The sequence below is a fragment of the Lytechinus variegatus genome, chromosome 12 (genome assembly GCF_018143015.1).
Source record: "Lytechinus variegatus isolate NC3 chromosome 12, Lvar_3.0, whole genome shotgun sequence".
NCBI classification, from domain to species: domain Eukaryota; kingdom Metazoa; phylum Echinodermata; class Echinoidea; order Temnopleuroida; family Toxopneustidae; genus Lytechinus; species Lytechinus variegatus.
This window is the reverse complement of record NC_054751.1, coordinates 35,423,871-35,444,016: the sequence shown is the minus strand read 5'-3', so window position 1 is coordinate 35,444,016 and position 20,146 is coordinate 35,423,871. Positions and strand designations below refer to the sequence as shown.

The 20,146-nt window shown below is 36.7% G+C and overlaps 1 protein-coding gene across 2 annotated transcripts; it reads right to left on the bottom strand.

The window, feature by feature from the left end:
* Positions 1-1,630: 1,630 nt before the first annotated feature.
* Positions 1,631-20,146, bottom strand: LOC121425217 (lysyl oxidase homolog 2A-like). 2 transcript variants are annotated; one of them, XM_041621224.1, is made up of 13 exons: positions 19,929-20,146; positions 11,968-12,462; positions 11,186-11,340; positions 10,461-10,654; positions 9,683-9,911; positions 8,386-8,572; positions 7,509-7,663; positions 6,689-6,847; positions 5,675-5,828; positions 5,093-5,324; positions 4,200-4,449; positions 2,911-3,019; positions 1,631-2,353 (listed from the first exon to the last, which is right to left on the bottom strand). In XM_041621224.1, the coding sequence occupies exons 2-13, from the start codon at positions 12,452-12,454 to the stop codon at positions 2,340-2,342; spliced, it is 2,325 nt and encodes a 774-aa protein (XP_041477158.1). In that variant the 5' UTR covers positions 12,455-12,462; positions 19,929-20,146; the 3' UTR covers positions 1,631-2,339. The 2 variants fall into 2 exon arrangements, with proteins under 2 accessions (XP_041477158.1, XP_041477159.1); XM_041621225.1 differs by lacking the exon at positions 19,929-20,146 and adding an exon at positions 16,263-16,394.

Here is a 20,146-nt window from a genome sequence, read left to right as displayed (position 1 = left end):
TCAGTAGACGAGAGGAATGTCGTTTTAAAATCACCCATCGTATACTGTTACATCCCTGAATACACTCTCAGAACAAAACATGGTTAGTATGATAACATTTAAACTCTGTTCAAAGGGAATTGCATACAAAATGAGGTGAGATTTTGTAAACAACCATTGGCAGGCTCTATTAACCAACCTATAACATTATCATGATCTAAAATTATCTTAAGCACAAAGAACAAGGAGAGTGTAAGGAGTTAATTATGCAATATCTTTGTTTTTAATGTTGCGATAAAACACAAGAACAAGATTTCTACGTTACTGCATTGGTTCCTGAGGCTAAAAACTTATTTTTTCAGGCGTCACAAATTAGAATTGATTTCTTGAGTTCGAATCGATTAATATCAAACCGAAGTTGATTGAAATAACTGAGCGAGGTAGAGCTAGTAATAGTGACTACAAAGTCTTCAATTATTATTGATGTTTAATACAGAAAAAGTAGAGTAAAAGAATGAAGCCATTTTAACCAAATCATAGTAAAGGGAACATGGTTTCCTCGGTCCCGTTCCATAAAGCCACTAAAATCATTAAATTTTATTGAATACTATAATGTATGTTCATGAGTGCAATGGACAAAATATGCTTTATGTGGTGGAAAATGAAATGATCCATTCAACGAGGCATAGCCGAGTTCAATGGATCATTCATTTCATCTTGTGGAGCGTTGTGGCCCAGTGGATAAGCCTTCTGACTTTGAAACAGAGCGTCGTGGGTTCGAATCCCAGCCATGACATTTCTTTCAGCAAGAAATTTATCCACATTGTGTTGTACTCGACACAGGTGAGGTGAATGGGTACCCGGCATGATTAAAGGGATGGTCCGGGCTAAAAGTATGTATAGCTTAATAAATAAAGTAGAATTCCCTTAGCAAAATGCCGAAAATTTCATCGAAATCAGATAACAAATAACAAAGCAATAGGATTTTAATGTTTAGCAATATTTCGTGAAAACAGTCGTCATGATTATTCATTAGGTGGGCTGTTGATGTCACATCTCCACTTTTTCTTTTGTATTTTATTATATGAAATTCCTTTATTGCAATTTTTTCCTCCAAGAACTTAGAAAATTGGATTGACAAGTGAATTTGTGCATTAGATTTTTATTGCTGCAAATTTATTTCATTATAAGGGAGACATATTACTCCCACAAGTATGAAATAATTAGAAAAATATGATTTTTGTAAGAACATAAGAAGACGGAAAGTGGAGATGTGACATCTTCAGCCTACCTAATGAAAATTCATGACGACTGTTTTCACAAAATATTGCTAAACTTTAAACTTCAATAACTTTATTATTTGTTATCCGATTTTGATGAATTTTTCAGCATTTTGCTCAATAAACTCTATTCTATGTATTAAGATATAAATATTTTCAGCCCGGACCATCCCTTTAATTCCGTGAATGCATGAGCGCTGAAAGGCAGCTCGAGCTAGAGCCGGGGTAATAATAATAACAACAGTACGCCTCGGAATAGAATATTTTTAGATAGATGGCGCTATACAGGGGCCGCGGAAGCCATGTAAAACCATGTGCAAAAACATAAAAATCACCATACATACGATTGTGATTGTTTGCATGGTCAGCCCCCCCCCCTCCACTTGCAAAACCGTTCCGCAGCCCCTGCTTTATGAATGCCTCTTATTATTATTATTATTTTTCACCGAATGATGTATTCTATCCATTGCACGAATTAACGAGTATTCATTATTCTTTTCTATGCCACATGAATTAGATCCTGGTTATTGTGTATTCATACATACAAACATGCGCACTGTAAACACGAATGTTCACGTGTACCGGCGGTGGTTTTGGCGGATCTAGCTCGGTGTCATAAGATGTGTTATAACAAACTTAGTCTGCTCTTCGTCAGGAGCAGAAGAAGAGCAGCATTTTCTTGCTTGAAACGTCAAGACCACAAATTATAAGAATTATTATCCGAATTATTACCCAACAGTACTTTTTATGACTATCTGATGGTGAAACCGAAAATATTTGTCATCTAAAGGCATAAAGTAATTCAATTTTGCCGAAGGTTCTGGTAAGTTAAAAGTGATCTACAGAAAACACTATAAACAGGAATGTACACTCAGTAACGAAAGCAATATACATATCAAGATTAAAACATCTTTACAATATTTCTTCACTGTACATACTTCGACGGTACAAAATGCGAGAATAAAGGAAATTTATAAATGTCTATTTACAGCCTCCATAGTATTTCATTGATAATCAGGTTCCTTGCTTCAGTTCAGGGAGTCATGGTGATGCTTGGTTCCATTGGTGTTGAGTAAAACGTTATGAATCATCAACTGCAATAATTGATATAAATTGAGAAAAATATTATTCGAAACAATTACTAAAGGACGTTGTAAAAGTTATGTTTCCTGTAGTAATCAAGAGACTTGCTTCTGCCATGTTTTCTGCCATATCAAGATTTGTCTGATTACTCTAGTAAAAAAACGCGATCATAATTAATATCGTTTATATTCAGCTGAGATCCCACAGGATCATAACGTTATCGGAAATGACCAAATCGACTTTATTTGAACTTACACACTTCAAGATTTTAATTCAGATTTTGTAACTAACGAAGACCGTGCGAATAGGCCTACTCAAGCATGATAAGTTATTGGCCGACTGACCAAAAATCTAAAAATTTGTAAGAATAATGAGGTCAAAATTAATAGTCTCGATTGATAGCAATTGAAATAGTTATGACTAATGTAATGAGATCGAGGCTTTTATTATTTTGACCTGAATAAATATAATTTTGCTTAAACTTTCATAACGAACTAATTGTTCCAAAAAAGTGATCGATATGGGGTCTTGCAAATTATATTGGAGTACTTTATATCATTAAACTTACCATATCGGCAGTTTGCAATGCGTACTCTGTATGTAAGATATACATCACACACAACTTCATTATTGTCGAAATCAGTCTCGCCAACGATACGGTTTGGATTTACGTCAATCTAAATCAAAAGATAAATAGTTATAGAAGCTAGTCAACTATATTGTGAAAGTTTTAAATGTGTCTTTAACATTTATATTCAGTTATTCATCATGTTCATGATTTCCTATTCATTCCTTCAATAGGGCACCGATTTCACTGTTAATCTCTTTACCCTAGTTACATGCGTTTTCAATGTAACTAATCATTAATCAAGTTAATTATCCTCGGATGCAGTGCAAACCTTAGTTTCTGATTTACTAAAGTCGTGCACCAATGTTACCTACCAATTCGAATGGACCACATATTAGCATTTATTTGTATGTCTCTTTTAATGTTTCCATTTAGTCTTCAAGACTCAGATACGTGTAAAAAGATGATCTCTAAAGTTCTTACCGGCTTGACACCCCACCCCCAACTTTCCGTCATGTAAGCTGCATGAGTATTTTAAAAAGTGTATATGGGGGAAAACAATCAAAATCAGGTTAACATCAAATTCTAGTCTCGTCATAATGCTATAAGAAAAAAAGATTATTTCCAAGAAAAGTGATCTTCACAAATATAATACTTAAGTGCACAGTTTTTAGCCAATAACCTATTACTTTTTTCCTCAAGAGGGTATACGCCGATATAGATTATGCATTTAAGTCACACCGGTCAAAACATTAAACGGAGTCCTATTCACTCTAATCACTGATGATTTAAATTAATGATATTAATAATAACAATAATAATGATGATGATGTTAGTAATGATGAAAATGAGAATAATAATAATTTAAATGATAATGTTTCATACTGTTATTCCTGCTTTAGCACGGCTATCCTGATTGGACGCTCGAGTATTCAAAGAATTTCTTAATTCCTACCAGGTCCCATCTTACTACACCTGGGTGGAGATTGACAAATGTAGATAAACGCCTTGCAAAAACAGGGGCTGCGTAAGCGGGGGGTGAGGAGCTTGAGCCCCCCCAACCTTTTCCAAAACCGTGTACAAAAACGTAAAAATGACCATATGATTGTGATTTTTGGCATGGTCAGCCCCTCCCTCCCCCCCCCCCCAACTTTTTGCTCAGCCTTCCACTTTGAAAACCATTCTGCGGCCCCTGACAAAGGACGCGAGTGATGTGGTGTGTTTGGACACTTATCCACGGAGCCACAATTCACGTCTAAATTCAAGATTAGGAAGAATTGCATACTAACCCGTAGCACATAGGCTCCTTGTGGTACACCAGTGATATCGATCCATTGACAATCGATATCATTACGATAAATATCGACACAGTTGACCGATATTCCTTGTGTGCCTGCGTCACAGCTGTAAACCTTCCTAGCACCGCTGTCACAATACACGTCTTCAAGACAGAAACTTGCCTTGTGACCCTCAGCCACACGCTGGCCATCGTAGTCTAACAGATCGTAATGGGAAAACACGTTCATACTATGATAATGCCTGTAGATTGAAGGGAAAAGTGAACTTTTACTGATTAATTTTGAATCTCTCATATGGATTTCATAGAGATATCACAATGATTATTGTTGTAGCCTACATGATGTGCAAACAATGAAAAGGTCTTGACACCAGTCAGCGATATATAGGCTGTATACCTTCTGGATTATGGAAATTTCCTACTAACTTTATCAAACGGATCAATGAAGGTAGTTTATACTGAGAAATTTGCATTAAAAATCACATTTGGTGTCATTTAATATCTGATTAGTAAGTGTGAAATCTTGTATAACGTCAGAACCCAATCCTGAGTGTCGCGAATTCGGTGACCCATTTCAGGCGTAAGATTTTGACGACTGTTGTAGCGGAGGGCCGAAAGTAGCCCATAAGCCTTAACGTTCAAGTGGGTAATATTTTCGTTCACGTAAAAAAATGGGTAATATTCTAAAATATTTAGATAAAATAACACTAAAAAAAAATAAGATATATATATATATATATATTGTTAAGTTTAGGCAAGAATTTCACGATGCTTCAATTTTCATGATTTGGAAGAATTATACTACTCGTTATTGATTTCAATAGTTTATTTGCAGTATTTGAGCAATTGGTGGTAAAATCTCTAATAAGCTAACGACAAGTTTACCTATGACAAGCATGCCATTCCCAGCTTGATCTACCTAGCACTGGACGAAACTCTTCAGTTCCTCTGTTCATAATAGCACTAGCAAACCTAAGCAAGCGACGTGCTCCTCTGACATGATCTTCAGATGAAAGACAGTTCTCTTCTGCAGCACATTGCAGCATATACATTGGCCAGTCTTGCATGTAGATAGATGACTCAAGTACATGAATATCCATTAGAACATCAGGTAAAACTGGAAGAAAAAGAGAATTATATAAAATGATTGTAATCTCTCTCACAGGTTTCAATCCAAATAGATTATTCAGATCTGAAAATGACGACGTTATTAGCATATTTTTACTCTTTCATCTGTTATGTTGGCTCAGTCATAGGACAGATATGGAACCCAGGGAAAATTTTAACAAAGATTAAAATGGGTCTTTCTGCCTGCCAACAGATTAGACACTCAGTTTAATAAAGGAAAAGGGTTTAAATAATTATAGCATGATTGTGGAACATAAACTATTTTACAACTTAGGTGGCTATCCTTGGATATCAAAACATTGATTTCTTATTTTAATTCATTTTCTTAGACATACCTACCTTCGGCACACAAAACTCCAGCTTTATAATCAGCCATGCAGGTTCCATTATCACTTCTTACGTGTGGACACTCAAGTAGAGTTCTCTCATTACCTGTACAGTTTACATTCATCATTAGAATAGGATAAGCCGATCTACCCATGTAACGCGTACTCTGTTTTAAAAAAAATGACAAAGAGTTAATCATTTAGTACAATTTATTTTCATATCTCATATACATTATCGAAAAATAGAATGACATAGCGAAAGATATACAATTATTGAAGTCGGACACAACATTTATTTTGCAGCGTGATTACATAGCACCATCATCAATGATAAGGTACAATCGCATAGCTTGAGGTTTGACATGAATGTAGTGATACTACATTGCATTTTCATTAATGGCTTCTAGACAAATTGATAAAAACATTTTTGCTGCTTTGGTTACTCGTCATACTTATCCTTTTCAAAGGCCTTTTCATTCTCTTTTGTTCTTAAATTAAATTCACCCTTTTGGCTCCAGAAATTGTTGTCCTAGAAACGGACCCTTTTGGCCTTGATTATACAACTTCCAAGAATGTTCTGTAATCTGATTGGTACAAATCGGATCACATGATATTCAGCGAACTGCACTATGGCATTCGAAATTCACTATTCTGCACTCTGACGTCATACCAAATGTACTCTCCAGCACTCTGGTGTCAGAGTGCAGGACATTTCGAGGTCTGGAATTATCTAGAATTATATATAATCTACATGAAATATATAGCGTTCGGGGCAACTCCAACTCAGTAACATGAGGGAGGTTGTATAAAACAAACAATGCACGCATTCTTGTGCATAGAGGACCTAAATAATGAACTCTGTGCTCGACTCGCCAAATGGATACCGCACTCGGTCCTGCGGATTTCGGTGCGGTATATCCATTGACTCTTCTCGCTCATTGTTCATTATTTGGCCCTGCATTCACGCGCTTACGTGCATTATTTGTATACTATATACACCACGGATAAAACCAAAAGACATTAGTACCCTCATAGGCTGATGAGCATATCCAAGTCCTAGCTGTCTACATACAACTTTAGCATCATACATATCCCACGTATCTCCTCCGCACGGGTGACCCCATTGACCATCGACATTTATTAGAACACGTCCTTCTGTCTCGAAACGTCCCTCCACAAGACGAATCTAATGAAGATATGAATAAAGCAAAAAAATATTGATTAAAAACGGAAAGCATCTTGATTTAAACAGAAGACATGGAAGACACTGCAATCACTGTCTTGCACAGCCAAAATGTAACAGGAAAATATACTTGCAAATACTGCATAATGCTTGCAAATATGAGTGTACAATTGTTTACAATTTATACCCGTACGAATCTTTTTACAAAATCTTGCCCATTCTTTTCAGAGAATAACATTTATTACAAACTTTGCGAAACAGTTGTTTTGCTGCAGAAACTAATCGCTTTTTATTTTTTTTTACATTTTCTGTAATATACACGCCTGTAAATTTTGATATATCATGTATGTGTGCAATAAGGCCAAAATTCAAATTCCTGTATTACAATATCCCAGAAATGTATTTCATTTCATTTTTCGACAATCCAATTTTTGTAATTTTCAAAATGGTTAATTCATGATTTATTATCTAGATTGTTTTTAATTAATTTTCCTGCTCATTTTTAAGTTGTTTCCTTGACAGACTCCGCAAAAGATACGCTAATATATTCGCATCAACGCATTTTTTATTAGACAAATTTACAACTTGATATTTTGTACTTTTTATGAGAATGTACGATATTTAAATATTCCACATTCGGCACAGACTATCAAGATCAACCTACATCTTCTTTGACCCCTAGGTCTGGTGCGTTGCATCTGATTCCAAGATCTTGTGAATGATCGCATTTACTTCTGTTATAAGCTCCATGTCCACATTCCATTATTGAAGCTTCCGTTCCTTTACAGTCCACCTCCCATAACCAGATAGGACCAATACCTAATAGAGTATAATAGTTAGGAAATAGTTACTTGCTGAAAGTGAGGGGATGAACTTTGTTTTACATATGACTTTGATGTAGTAATACCATCTCCATTCGAACAATCAATGTGAAACTGATTGTTTGCCTAATCCGCTGAAACCAAAACATGATTACGATTCCACATCTGAAACTATTTCCAAATAGAAAGAAAGCATTTTTATTCAGGATCACATTCAGGATCACAACTCAAAAGAATTCATATTCAGTTTAATTACCTATTTCAACATGCATAACATACACCTCAGATCATTTTTGTTCACAATACAAAAAACATATTAATTGTTATAAAGCCACACTACATTCCGCATGTTAAATACAAGCTCTGCTATTCTTGGCAAGTCCAGTTGATTTTTCAATATTTGTTATGAAATGTCATCGAAATGTTTGTACTATTTTTGAACATGTACCTGTACTGTTACTTCGATTATATTATTTTGTTGAACGGAAATAAATAAATATGTAGCTAAATAAGACGTTCGGTTGAGGCCCTATGTGCCACGAGGCATCTGGAGGAGAGGTGAAAGGTAATTAATTCTAAGTTTACTGCGCTGAGCCAGCTCCCCCCCCCCCCCCCCCCCCCGCCATGTATGCCATCGATGCTTTCCACTACACCAACGCTTTATTTCATACAATTTTCAACGAAAGCTTGAACAAACATTGTAATAAACCGATTTCATACCTTGACCATAGGTGGCGGCGTTCTCAAATACTTGCTCTGCCGTTCCGAAGCCAAGTTGTCGACAAACCACACTTGCAGCTACTAGATCAAAATCCTCTCCACAAACCGTTCCCCACTTTCCGCCATGAAACACTTCTAAGCGACCCTCACCGAATGCAGCACCGGCTTTCAGTCGAACATCAGGCCTCTGCCAACAAACAAGAGAGGAAGAAAGAAATGGTAAAAGCATGATGACTGTTATTCAATATCAATTTAGGAAGCTTTGATTACAGACTGCATCGTATATTTCATATTCATCATAAGAATGGATAATTGATGGAAACACGCATTTGAAACGTTCTGTACTTTCTGTGGAATGGAATTTTCTGTGGATAAATGTCCCCTTCCTTAACTTAAAGGAAAATTAAACCTTTGGAACAAGATAGCTTGTGAGAAAACAGAAAAATCAAAGAATCATATCAATGAAAGTTTGAGAAAAATCGGAAAATAATGAGAAAGTTATGAGCATTTGAATATTGCAATCACTAATGCTATGGACATCCTTCCATTGCCAATGCGACAAAGAAGTGTGATGTCACTTGTGAACAACTCTCCCATTACTTTTGTATATATTTCACTTAATCTGCCTCTTTTATCACTTCTATCAGTAGATCATAATACATAAGGGCATCTGATATAGATTTTCAAAGACATTATGGTCAAAGAGTTTTTATCACCATATTAAAGAGCAAAAAATAGACATTTTGGGGATATTCTATAGTCCATCAAAGGGGCAAGATGTTTCTTTGTTTTTATTCTTTGATTTTTCTGTTTCACACAAGCCACCTTGTTCCAAAGATTTCATTCCCCTTTCAGAAAAAAAATGTTGACAGAAAATTGCCGATTGTATCGTTTTGGCACTTTTGTGGATACGGTTTCCATTAGAAATTCGAGCGTTGCAGTTGACACACCTCATTCTCTCGCCAATTAGTAGTCATATCTTTTCATCACTATTACAGAAGAACGAAATTTTGTACGCTCTAAAAAAAAAAAAAAAATGTTAAGTCAAATTTTTAGAGGTTGGAGAAGTGACGACCTTTACCAACATTATATCCAACCGTGCACAAAGCTAAATCCATCATGTTAATTGTTGGCTCGAATCATCAAAAGTGCTCGATGCAACATTTAGAAAAGGTTGTCAGTCTTCAAACATTTCAAATGTTGATTTAATATTTCATTTTTTAAAGTATAACATATTATAAAGGACTGTGTATGTTAAAGCATCCGAGGTATTCCTTTCTATAAGTTAAGAACTTACCGGTACAGTATGGGCCTGTTGACCAGCATTGCTCCTTGCAGGTAGGGCATATGGTTTATCTGCATCCATGACGAATGAACCCCGTTCACATCTGACTTCAGCTGCACGCTTAGAAACACAATCCTTATGTGACTTCAGCATTGTTCGTTCACAATCACTCACGTTGTGCTCTTTGCCCGTGCATTCGAAATTTGATGCAACCATAGACTTTTTACGTTGCCTTGATTTACTAGAGATGAAGTGATAAAATCATATTAAATACATGCGTGATTATTGACTCAGCTAAAATCAGCGAACTAACAAATATGGTCATCCTCTCTATAACCGAAATGCACGGAGTTAATCACAGATTGTGACAATTTAAGTTTTATCCCCCAAATAAAAACTATTAACCCACATAATATTCTCTTTGATCAAATAAACTATTGTGAGGTGTCACCTTTCTTTTGAAAATCACATTCTACTGAAGAAAAAATAGGTCTTTGCGTCCTTAAATTTTAACTAAAAGAAACTTTGAAAAGTATAGTTACGCAAGAAATAAGAATTGACATCTACCGTTTTACAGTGACAGCATTGTCAATGCTTGCAAAATTTTCCAGCAACCGAATTTCGACCTCCATGGTTGACGATTTTGATCGACGTGAAACAATTATTCGATAAAGCTAACACCCTTATAATGGAGCTTGTTCGGACTTAGATAAGAGGTTAGCCTACTTGTTTTCCTGTTGTACGTATCCAGCTCTATAATTCGTAAGACCACTGCCGAATAAATACTTACTTTTTCCTGTTTGGTTGGACACTGATAGCTTCTTTGAATCCAAGGCTTCCACAGAGTACTCGTCCATCTTCAATGTCCCATCCATCTGCGCAGATTGTCCGCCATTTACCCGTCATCATCACTTCAACCACACCCTCAGACTGAGGCTTAGGGGTGGGGTCACCATTCAGACGAAATTGGTACTTCTTTAGCTTCTGCAATTCGAATTTTGATATTCATCTTTGAAACCAATTCCACTTAATTTACCGAATCATCATCATCGAAATGATCGTAACATCTTTATCACTCTTTTATTCCTTCAATAAAGCAACAATTTTAAACTGGTTATCCGAGGAATGGCTCAGTTGATTTGTGGAGCACATACTGTAATTATTTTAATCAAACTTTATGCAAATACAAATAGGGCAGTTGCGATGTATTCCCCTCCTTAACCCTTTGATTTCTCACTTACCTCTTTCGTATGACCCAGGCCCCTAATGCCCAAACTAAAAAAAAAAAAAACTAAAACAATGTCCGGTTCTTGAAAAAAACAATAAACGTATTATGTCAATAAACTTGTTAGAAGATTTTCATTTTTAGATAGAAACCGTTGACTATACGGACCAAAAATCATGATGAAACGGCATGCCGCGGCAATACGCTATCAATAAAGCAATTAACAATCAAACTTTCTTATTTCTTAAACACCTTCATACACCCATGTTAATCGGGTCCTGCTGACTAACCTTTTCTGGTGGTTTAACTTTTCTAGTCTCTGCACTGCATTTGATTCCAACATCTTCAGAATGTGAGCAGTCGGTTACTCCAATTGGATTGTGTTCACATAATAACAGGTTCTTCTCATTACCAACACACTCTACTTCATCTAGCAAGATTCGTCCTGAAATGGAAAGAGTCAAACTTATATCTTTAGATTACATTCATTATTATCAACAATACAGTCACCTCTTATACAAGATCACTAATTTGTTATTTTAATTTTGCAATGGAGGTCTTTGAGATATTTTGTAACTTGTTTCAGTTTAATGTGGTTGAAGAACTTCTCGTCATTTTGCTGTTGCTCCTCATGTACTTGAATCATTCTAGTTATTTCATTTCATGTTGATGGATGTCTGTGATCGCTCTCCATAAGCACCTAAGTCCAGAAACAAAAATCCCGAAAGGGTTCTTGATTTATTTGACATAATAAACCCATTCATGTACATGAATTAATTAATTATTCCAATGATAAACCTAAACATGCATTCTTTCAAATAATGAACATTTGATTTTTTTTCTTAAAATTTCAAATTAATTCTTAAGCATTCCCTGACCCATGAATTTCACAATTTCTAATTAAACAAATTGATATTAATGAATAAGAGATATGACACTGATTTGTCATTTGTACTCTAATACAAACTCACATGAAAAGAAGATATTTTGTTTGATAGGTTGTACTTGGCCTCAGTGAGTAAGATCGTACTGCTTCTTACACAACTGTTTTAGTAGGGAGCTAAAATATTACCTGACCCGCGTCCGAATTCGCTGCTTCCAAAGTAGTACTGTATTGCTTTCTTATATCCCACCATCTTACAAACAACGTTAGCAGCATTCATATTAAAACCATCATCACACACTGTCCCCCATGGGCCACCATGCATTGAGACTTCAACTCTTCCCTCCCATGGATGCCTGCCTGCTGATAACCGTGCTCTTATCTTGGGTGGTGGTCTCGTCGTAGGCTCACCCGTCGTAGGAGGAATAGTCGTGGGTGTTGTCGTGGGTATTGTCGTGGGCGTTGTTGTGGGTTTTGTCGTCGTTGATTGTGCTGTTGTGGTCAGCTTTTGAGTAACAGTACTTTCTGCAGACTTAGTGGTAGAGTCTATTGTTGTAGTTTCTTTGCGTGTTGTATGGTTGTTGGTACTTGTCTCATTATTGCTGGGGAGGCCATAACTACATGTGATCAAGATGAATATGAAGTACTGAACAAAAACACCCACTGAGAACTGCATGATGGATTCTGCGAATAGGGTAGGAGAAAGAAGGAGAAATGGTAAGAGTTTTCAGTTACAGTAATCTCTATTTAAATGACAAATAAAAGTCACACAAAGTTCCCTGTCTTTGAAAAGTTCTACTATATGAAAATGGTGGTTCCTATAATACTGGACTTGAATGTCCCTAATGGAAAACGATTTCCAATGCATTAAAGACATATTCTTCTTTTATCATAGACAATGTTGATACAACATAATAACATGAATTATTCTTAAACACGTATCATAGCATTCACCCAGTAACAGTTATAGGAAAGAAATTTAATCTTCAAGATTGCATAATAATCAGACCATGAGAGAATTTTAAAAAGGCAAATTAGGAAGTTAACACCATTGGCTCGATTGTTGATGACTTGTATTCATCTGTTTCACTCAACAATTATATTTAAAGATCTTAATTATATCGAATCCAATATCAATTAAAGTTTGGTTCTTTTGATTGCTAGATTCATTCAATTTGCCCAAATCATATCATTAATATCCTGGGCACTAGCGTACCTACGGGGGGCAAGGGGGCAGTCGGTCCTCCTGACGAGCCACAACCCATGCAAAGGACGTATCCCTGCCCTCCCCCTCACGAGCTTGAAAGACCTTTCTTGCCCCCCCCCCCCCACGAGCTTGAAGACCTTTATTGCCCCCCCCCCCCCTCCCTGACGAGCTTGAAGACTTTTTTTTTTGCTTGTCATTTTTTTTTGGCTGGTACGAAATCCTTTATTTGTGATTGAAGACCTTTTTTTTCCTTCTTTTTTTTTTGCTCGCCAAAGTTTTTGGGCGGACGGTTTTGCCCCCCCCCCCGTGTGGAAAATCCCAGGTACGCCACTGATCCTAGGTACCCTTTTAATGAGAAAAATGCTCAAATTTTTTAAAACAACACAATGGTAGATAGTTTGATTCCGTTCAAAGGCCCCAAAAAAGTGTGTACGGGAGACCGAAAAGTGTGAGAAAGGTTGGAAGATGTGGGAATGAGACTTTCACAGAGATAGTACGATTGGAAAGGGAAAGGGATATACGGTAGATAGAGAGGGTGTGTGGGGTGATAGAAAGAGAGAGAGAAAATATGTGGGAGTTAATTTGTGTGACAGAGTGAGATACGGAGCTACAGGTGAGGGTGAGTGTGTGCGTCAGTGTGAAACAGAGAGTAAGTGGGTGTGGGTGACAGAGAAGAGGTGTATGTGTGAGGGTGTGGAAGGGGTGACAGAGAGCGTGAAGTGTTCGGGTGTGTGTTTGTGTGAAACAGGGGGGCGTTTCATCAATATTTTCGTCGACAAGTTGTCAGATATGACAACTTTCCTGGATTCTGATTGGTTGAGAAGTACAGTAACTGTCGGATAAAACAGGACTTGTCGGATAAAATGTCTGACGAGTCCTTTAATGAAACGCTCCCCAGATGTAGGGCGTATGTGATAGTATCTAAATAAAGGCTTAAAAAGCACCAAAAAAGTGTATGATAGTGAGTGAGAAGCTGCACATATACAGGAGGGGATGTGTATGAATAGTGGTAGGCATAGGCGGATCCAGGGGGGCCCGAGGGGCCCGGGCCCCCCCTATTGGCGGAGCAAAAAAAAGAAAAAAAGGGGAAAAGGAAGGGAAAAAGAAAAAGGGAAAAGAGAAAAGAGAGGAGAAAAGAAGGAAGGCAAGCATAAGAGGAGGAAGATGAGTGAATAAAATAAGATAAGGGGAAGACTTGGAATTTTTTTTTTAACTCTTTCATGTCGGGATATAAAATTTTCGCTCGCGCTTTGCGCTCGCATTGCCTTTTAGGTGATATCTTGCTCAATATGGACCTTAAAATATCAAATTCTGAAGTCAATATACAAAACATATTTCAGCTGGGAAATTGAACTTTCATTATTTTGTTTTATTTACAAATTGATTTTTTAAAAGTGTAAAAATTTATGTTTTATGGTCTGAATATTAACAATTTCTGCTTGCGCTACGCGCTCGCAAAATTTGATTTGTCAGGTACCTATTATTTTCCTGTATTCCATGAAGTTCTCAAAATATCCCTATTTAGGTCAGATTGTCAAAACGTATCAGCTAGCGCTGCACGCTTGCATTTTGATTAGTGAGTTATGTATATCTCAAACAAACTACTTAAAATCACCATTTGATGACAATTAATCATAAATTTCTGCTCGCGATTTGCGCTCGCATTGATAGATTTTAAACTCATGCAAAAGTGCTTTAAAATCAAATTTCCAATTTTCAGGCCATAATATTAATAGATTTTGCGCTCTCATGCTTAGCAAGAGAAATAGGAAGATAGTCATCATTTTCTTATGATGACATAATGTCCTTATAGAATATCCCGGTCCTATGTCAAAACTCAAAGTAACAATAATTGAAAATATCAGCTGTTTTAACTGTGATCCTTCTTCACCTCACAGTTTTTCCACAAAGTGCTTGCAATACAGAGCTTAAAGTGACCCCTTTTCAGATCTGAATATCATATATTTCTAGCTCGCGCTTTGCGCTCGCTTTATTGATTTTCATGGTAAAAAAGATATTTAGAATACCCAAATTCTAGGTCGATATCTCAAACACGCGTTTATTCAGATACGCAGCTTGTTCTCCATTCATAATTATCCAGTTTCATGCAGATAACAATATAAAAAATTGTCTGCTCGCGCTTTGTGCTCGCATTATTAATTTATGAAAATTTCCAATAGCTTAACCTTTTCATGATTTACAAAACATGAATAGAGTGTCCAGAATTTTTCCGCTCGCGCTTCGCGCTCGCATCAATAATGTTTAGTTTTTGTCTTATCCTTTCCACGATTACAAAAAGTGCTTAAAATTTCCATTATTCAGGTAGAAATGTAAAAAATTTTCAGCTCGCGCTTCGCGCTCGCAATATTTGAAAGTTGAAATATGTAACGTCTTCATGGCTAAGTTCAAGCAGTCCATAACAAATACGTTTTCGATCAGCTCAAAACGTATATAAAAATTTTCCGCTCGCGCTCTGCGCTCGCATTATTAATGTAAGGAAGATCCCCACTTCCTCATCCTTTTCATGATTTACAAAACTTGAATAGAGTGTCTCGTTCAGTAAGTCTAAATCACGAATTTTTTTGCTCACGCTTCGCGCTCGCACCAATCGTTTAGTTATATACCTATTCTGTTAAGTTACAAAAAGTGCTTAGAATTTCCATTCCTTAGGTAAAAATGTCAAAAAATTTCAGCTCGCGCTTCGCGCTCGCATTATTTTATTTTTAAAAATATGTAACGTCTTCATGGCTAACTGCAAGCAAGTCCTTAACAGTACCTTTTCCATCAGTTCATTTCTGCTCGCGCTTCACGTTCGTAATAATTCACTTGCATACACATCTTTTTTCAGGATTGCCCAGAATGTTCAAAACTTTTAGAAAAAAGTACATAAGATTCCCCCCCAAAAATAGCTCGCGCTTCGCGCTCGCATTATATAAATAATGATTATGGTATTATATATTTATGTTTATTCATAAGAATAAAGCTAAGAAGTGACTAATAGGACTACCCCTTTAAAGAAACCAAAAATCCCGGCAAAAATCATATTCGAGTGGCCGATCGGGGAAAATATGGCTGAAAAAACAAATTCCGGGCCCCCCCTATTGGCGAAGGCTGGATCCGCCCCTGGTGGTAGGTGAAAAGGGGGACATTTGATGACATAAATTCCTAACTTTATCACAGGTCCGATTAGACATGTGAGAGCGAACGTGACCAGGCTACGATGTCAAGTTTGAGGCAATAAAACTCTGGAATAATATATCTAATAAACGAGTCGCACCTGCTTACATGTCACCTCTATTCACCTCACACTGGTTTACAAGGTAATCAGGTCAGTCAACTTGACCTATGTTTCGGTCATCTATGAAACCAATTTCAAGGTCTGTTGCCAAACTAGATGGCCCTTGGGAAGAAAAAAGAAATGTATTACGAAGGTTCTTTGCCTATGCATGTTGGGGTACAGCAGGGGTGGTGCCAAGAGGGGGCAGGGAACGACTGGCCTCCAGGAGCATTTTTTTTCCGATGAGGGGATAAACCCAATATAGATTAAGAACCGCTATCCTAAAATGGCTTTGATTATTACAGATTAAAAGGAAACCCATAGAATATTATACCAACATAAATTGGTTTGTAAACATGCAATAGAAAGGAAATAGTGAAGAAACTCATCAGAAAATTTTTACTTTACAGGGGAAAAAACGCGAAATAAGTAACCCTCGCCATAAACAGACCAACCCTAAAAGACCGGCATGCCGACAGTGGTATTGATCATGCTTTAAAATTGATGATCTGTCATCGACAGTGGTCTACGTGCGTTAGTGGTAGTCTTCATGTTCTAGAAGTTTTAGAACTTCCTTTATCGAATTTATAGCGCTACTTTATTACTTCCGGTTAAAGGGTTCAAATTGCGATCTGTCCAGGGAAGATCCAGGACTTGTTTACTGCGAAGACTAACAGTTGTCGGGGTAACAAGCAAACTATTAAGTGCGCTAGTGGTACTTGCATGGGGTGGAAATTTGCCCCCAAAAATATCGCAACATCAAAACTTTTGTTCAACGATTTGATTAGAATTTTCATGATCAAAATATTTTCATTGAATTGTATCGATTTCTGGACAAATTTCACTTCTTACACGCGAGCATTTAATACAAATTTTATTTTTAATTTTATATTTTTTTTCTGCTTGTACTGCTTCTTCGCAAATATTCTTTTTAGAAAAAGAACGGTGCACCGTATCAAGAACTCATCGGCTTAAATATTTTTCCTCATTAATAACTTGTCATTGGTATTTTGAAGAGGGTGGCGCCATAATTTGTCTTGGTGATAATGTGGATAAAAATAAAAGTGATAAAAGAAGAGGGGGTATGAGCTAACAGCGAATAATTCATGAAGTTCGTGAGTGAGCGAAGCGGTAAACCAATAATCTATCTATAATTCGGGGGGGGGGGGTTGGGTCGGTGTTCATAACTCCATACAGTAGGATAGGGGTGAAATACTATCGGTTTAATAGGGCGGGGAGGGTTGAGATTCGCTTTCCTTTCGATCAACTAGCATATATATATAAACCGCATCATGTCTAGACAAGCCAGACAGTTGTGGGGGCGGAAGGGGGGGGGTAGTTGCAAAGTATTTTCACAAGCATTTTGGTTAGTGTCTAGACAGATGATGAATATATAACTTCATCAAATCCATGGATCTCTCATTATAATTGATGCGGGTGAATGAACGTTATATGTTCGGTTAGAGAACACCAGTGACGGTAATTGACATTATTGACTAAATAACACTATTATGACATTTAGGGTATCATAGAGCCCTCACTAAGATTTGATTATAATGCTAAGCCAAGGTGCTCTGCGCGTCGTACAGAAAGATAATCCTTATTTCAAGGTCAATTCTAGGATCATTTATCAATCGATTACCATGCATATGCATTTGAATGAACAAATAAAATAATGCGACCTATATACGTCTTTGTATCATACTATTCAATCCAACGAAGTAGCTATTTGATAGTTTCACCGTTAGATTAATTAAGGCACCTTGTTTTCAGGAAGGGAAAGAGGAAATAGCAACTGGGTTTTGCTTGCTGTGGAAACAGATTTATCATTGTATTTCCTGACAATCTCACGGTTGTTATGACTCCTTTTTGTGCTAAATCAATAAAATTTACCGACGCAATAGTATTTTGAATGAATAGTTCTTTTTAGCACTAAACTCAATTTATTCGGCCACCCCATGGCACGAACTCAGTATAATGTTCGAATATTTTTTAGACACTTCTGTACTTTTACAGTTAAATTTTCTCATTCTCAACTAATTAATGCTCAATCTGTCATTTATTCTTCTTGATAGGTGACTGGTATCAAACTATAAGCACTAGCTGACTTGCCTTTTAAAAAATAACGTTGCCATGGATACAGACATCCCGCAGACGGCAATGATCCAACCTGACCTATTTAAAGCTTTCTTCATTCACGTTTATTGTGTGATCCAAAGGTTGTTTGTGAATTTATCGCAGCACGAACACATATTTTACTCTCGGTCAATTAAGACAAAATTTCAAGCTTTTCCCTGCCTTCCTTCTGTGGTCTTGTCATACGGGGATATTCTGTCATGTAATAGGTCACTTTTTCGTGAAAAAAAATCATCAAAATGGGGTAGAGTCTTGAGCTGGAAAACCCCTTTTTGCTTGTAAACATAGATCACTTTTTTAAAGAAAATTGGTAAGAATAGGTACACTTTCTGCCAAAATTACCTTTAAAATAGCAAATAGGTATGGGTTTCAAGACTTAAGCTGCACACCCCCGTCCGAAACAAATTTCAGTACCCCCCCCCCCCGAATTGCTCCCGATGGCTTTCGCCTCTTTGCTATTTTTTGGTGCACAAACCAAGAACATGAAAAAGAGAAAGAGTTATGAGACCCCCCCCCGAAATATTTATAAACAGTTGTAGCTGGTCTCTATTTCAGTCTTCTTGACATTAAAAAATATGAAGCAACAGATACATGTATAACATTGTCGAAACTGCGTATACTCAGTGTTTATTTTCTATCAAAATAGTATTTCCATGCAGCCATTTTCAATACGCTGTATAAGCGTGATCGATATAATCAAACCTTGGATATCAAACCCTCTGTCTAAAATGCAGAGTAGTAATTTCTCTAAGTATCAGGAGTATTGTTTCATAATGTTATTTCCTTGAACTTGAAAAATATACATTTATTGCAAGCAGACAAAACAACGAGGAATTTACATACCTTTTGTATTTTGACAAGAGTGTAAGAGTAAGAGACGCTTCATTTTCGATAAAAGGCTGCAAATTAACGTCGACCATGATAAACCTTTGCCATAAGTCTGGGGGGGGGGGCTTATATTTCGAATCCTAAAAGCTCATTCGATTTCTGATACAATGAGCATGATGAGTATGATTATGATGACAGTGATGCGAATGACAATGAATGATTTTATATTGAATACATTAAAAAACACATTGGACAGATCAGAGTTGGCTTGAAATATAGGGCTCATCATGAAATATAATCTGAAAAATAAGACTGCTCATGAAAAAAATCTTGTACGTTTCATCTCCGGAAATGTCAGCTAAAAAGATCTCGAGAGCAGAAAGTCAATCTGGACACACTTTTATTCATAAAGATATAATACGATAAATAAATTACCAGTATGGATTGATGGCCCCTTTTGGCCTATATAAGAAATACTTTTACAGACTTTCTAAAAATATTGTACATGTTGAATGTATACTCTCTTATATAAACCCGCTATCATTCTGCTTACGTTAGCAAACATTTGTTCACAGGACTCTCAATCGCAGAAGACAAGTCTAGCTTGTGACCTGTTAATAGTAGGTCAACCTATAAACTATATACACCAAAACTAGACTTACAATGCATGATGAAATATATAAATGAAGAATAAACACTTACATTTGATTACTGCTAATCACCTGAGAGAAGTGGGTAGAATGTTGCACGTTTTAGTCACAAGAAAACTTGCAAGATGACGTAGGAGTCATTTGATGAGAGCGACTCCAGCAATGCCTTCTAGACGATGTTGCTTGGTGCTCTCTCTTACAGCTGACTGATGATATCATGTAATTGAAAGAATGCGACCTACGCACTCTCTGTGGTAAGCGAACAAGGTT

Bases quoted from the DNA above. Each gene is read 5' to 3' on its own strand.
- LOC121425217 (XM_041621224.1), bottom strand. From the start codon at position 12,454: ATGCAGTTCTCAGTGGGTGTTTTTGTTCAGTACTTCATATTCATCTTG. The intron at 11,341-11,967 runs GTAATATTTTAG...TTTCCATTTCAG, and splicing joins CGAATTCGGACGCGGGTCAG to GACGAATCTTGCTAGATGAA. The intron at 5,325-5,674 runs GTAGGTATGTCT...TTTTTCTTCCAG, and splicing joins TGGAGTTTTGTGTGCCGAAG to TTTTACCTGATGTTCTAATG.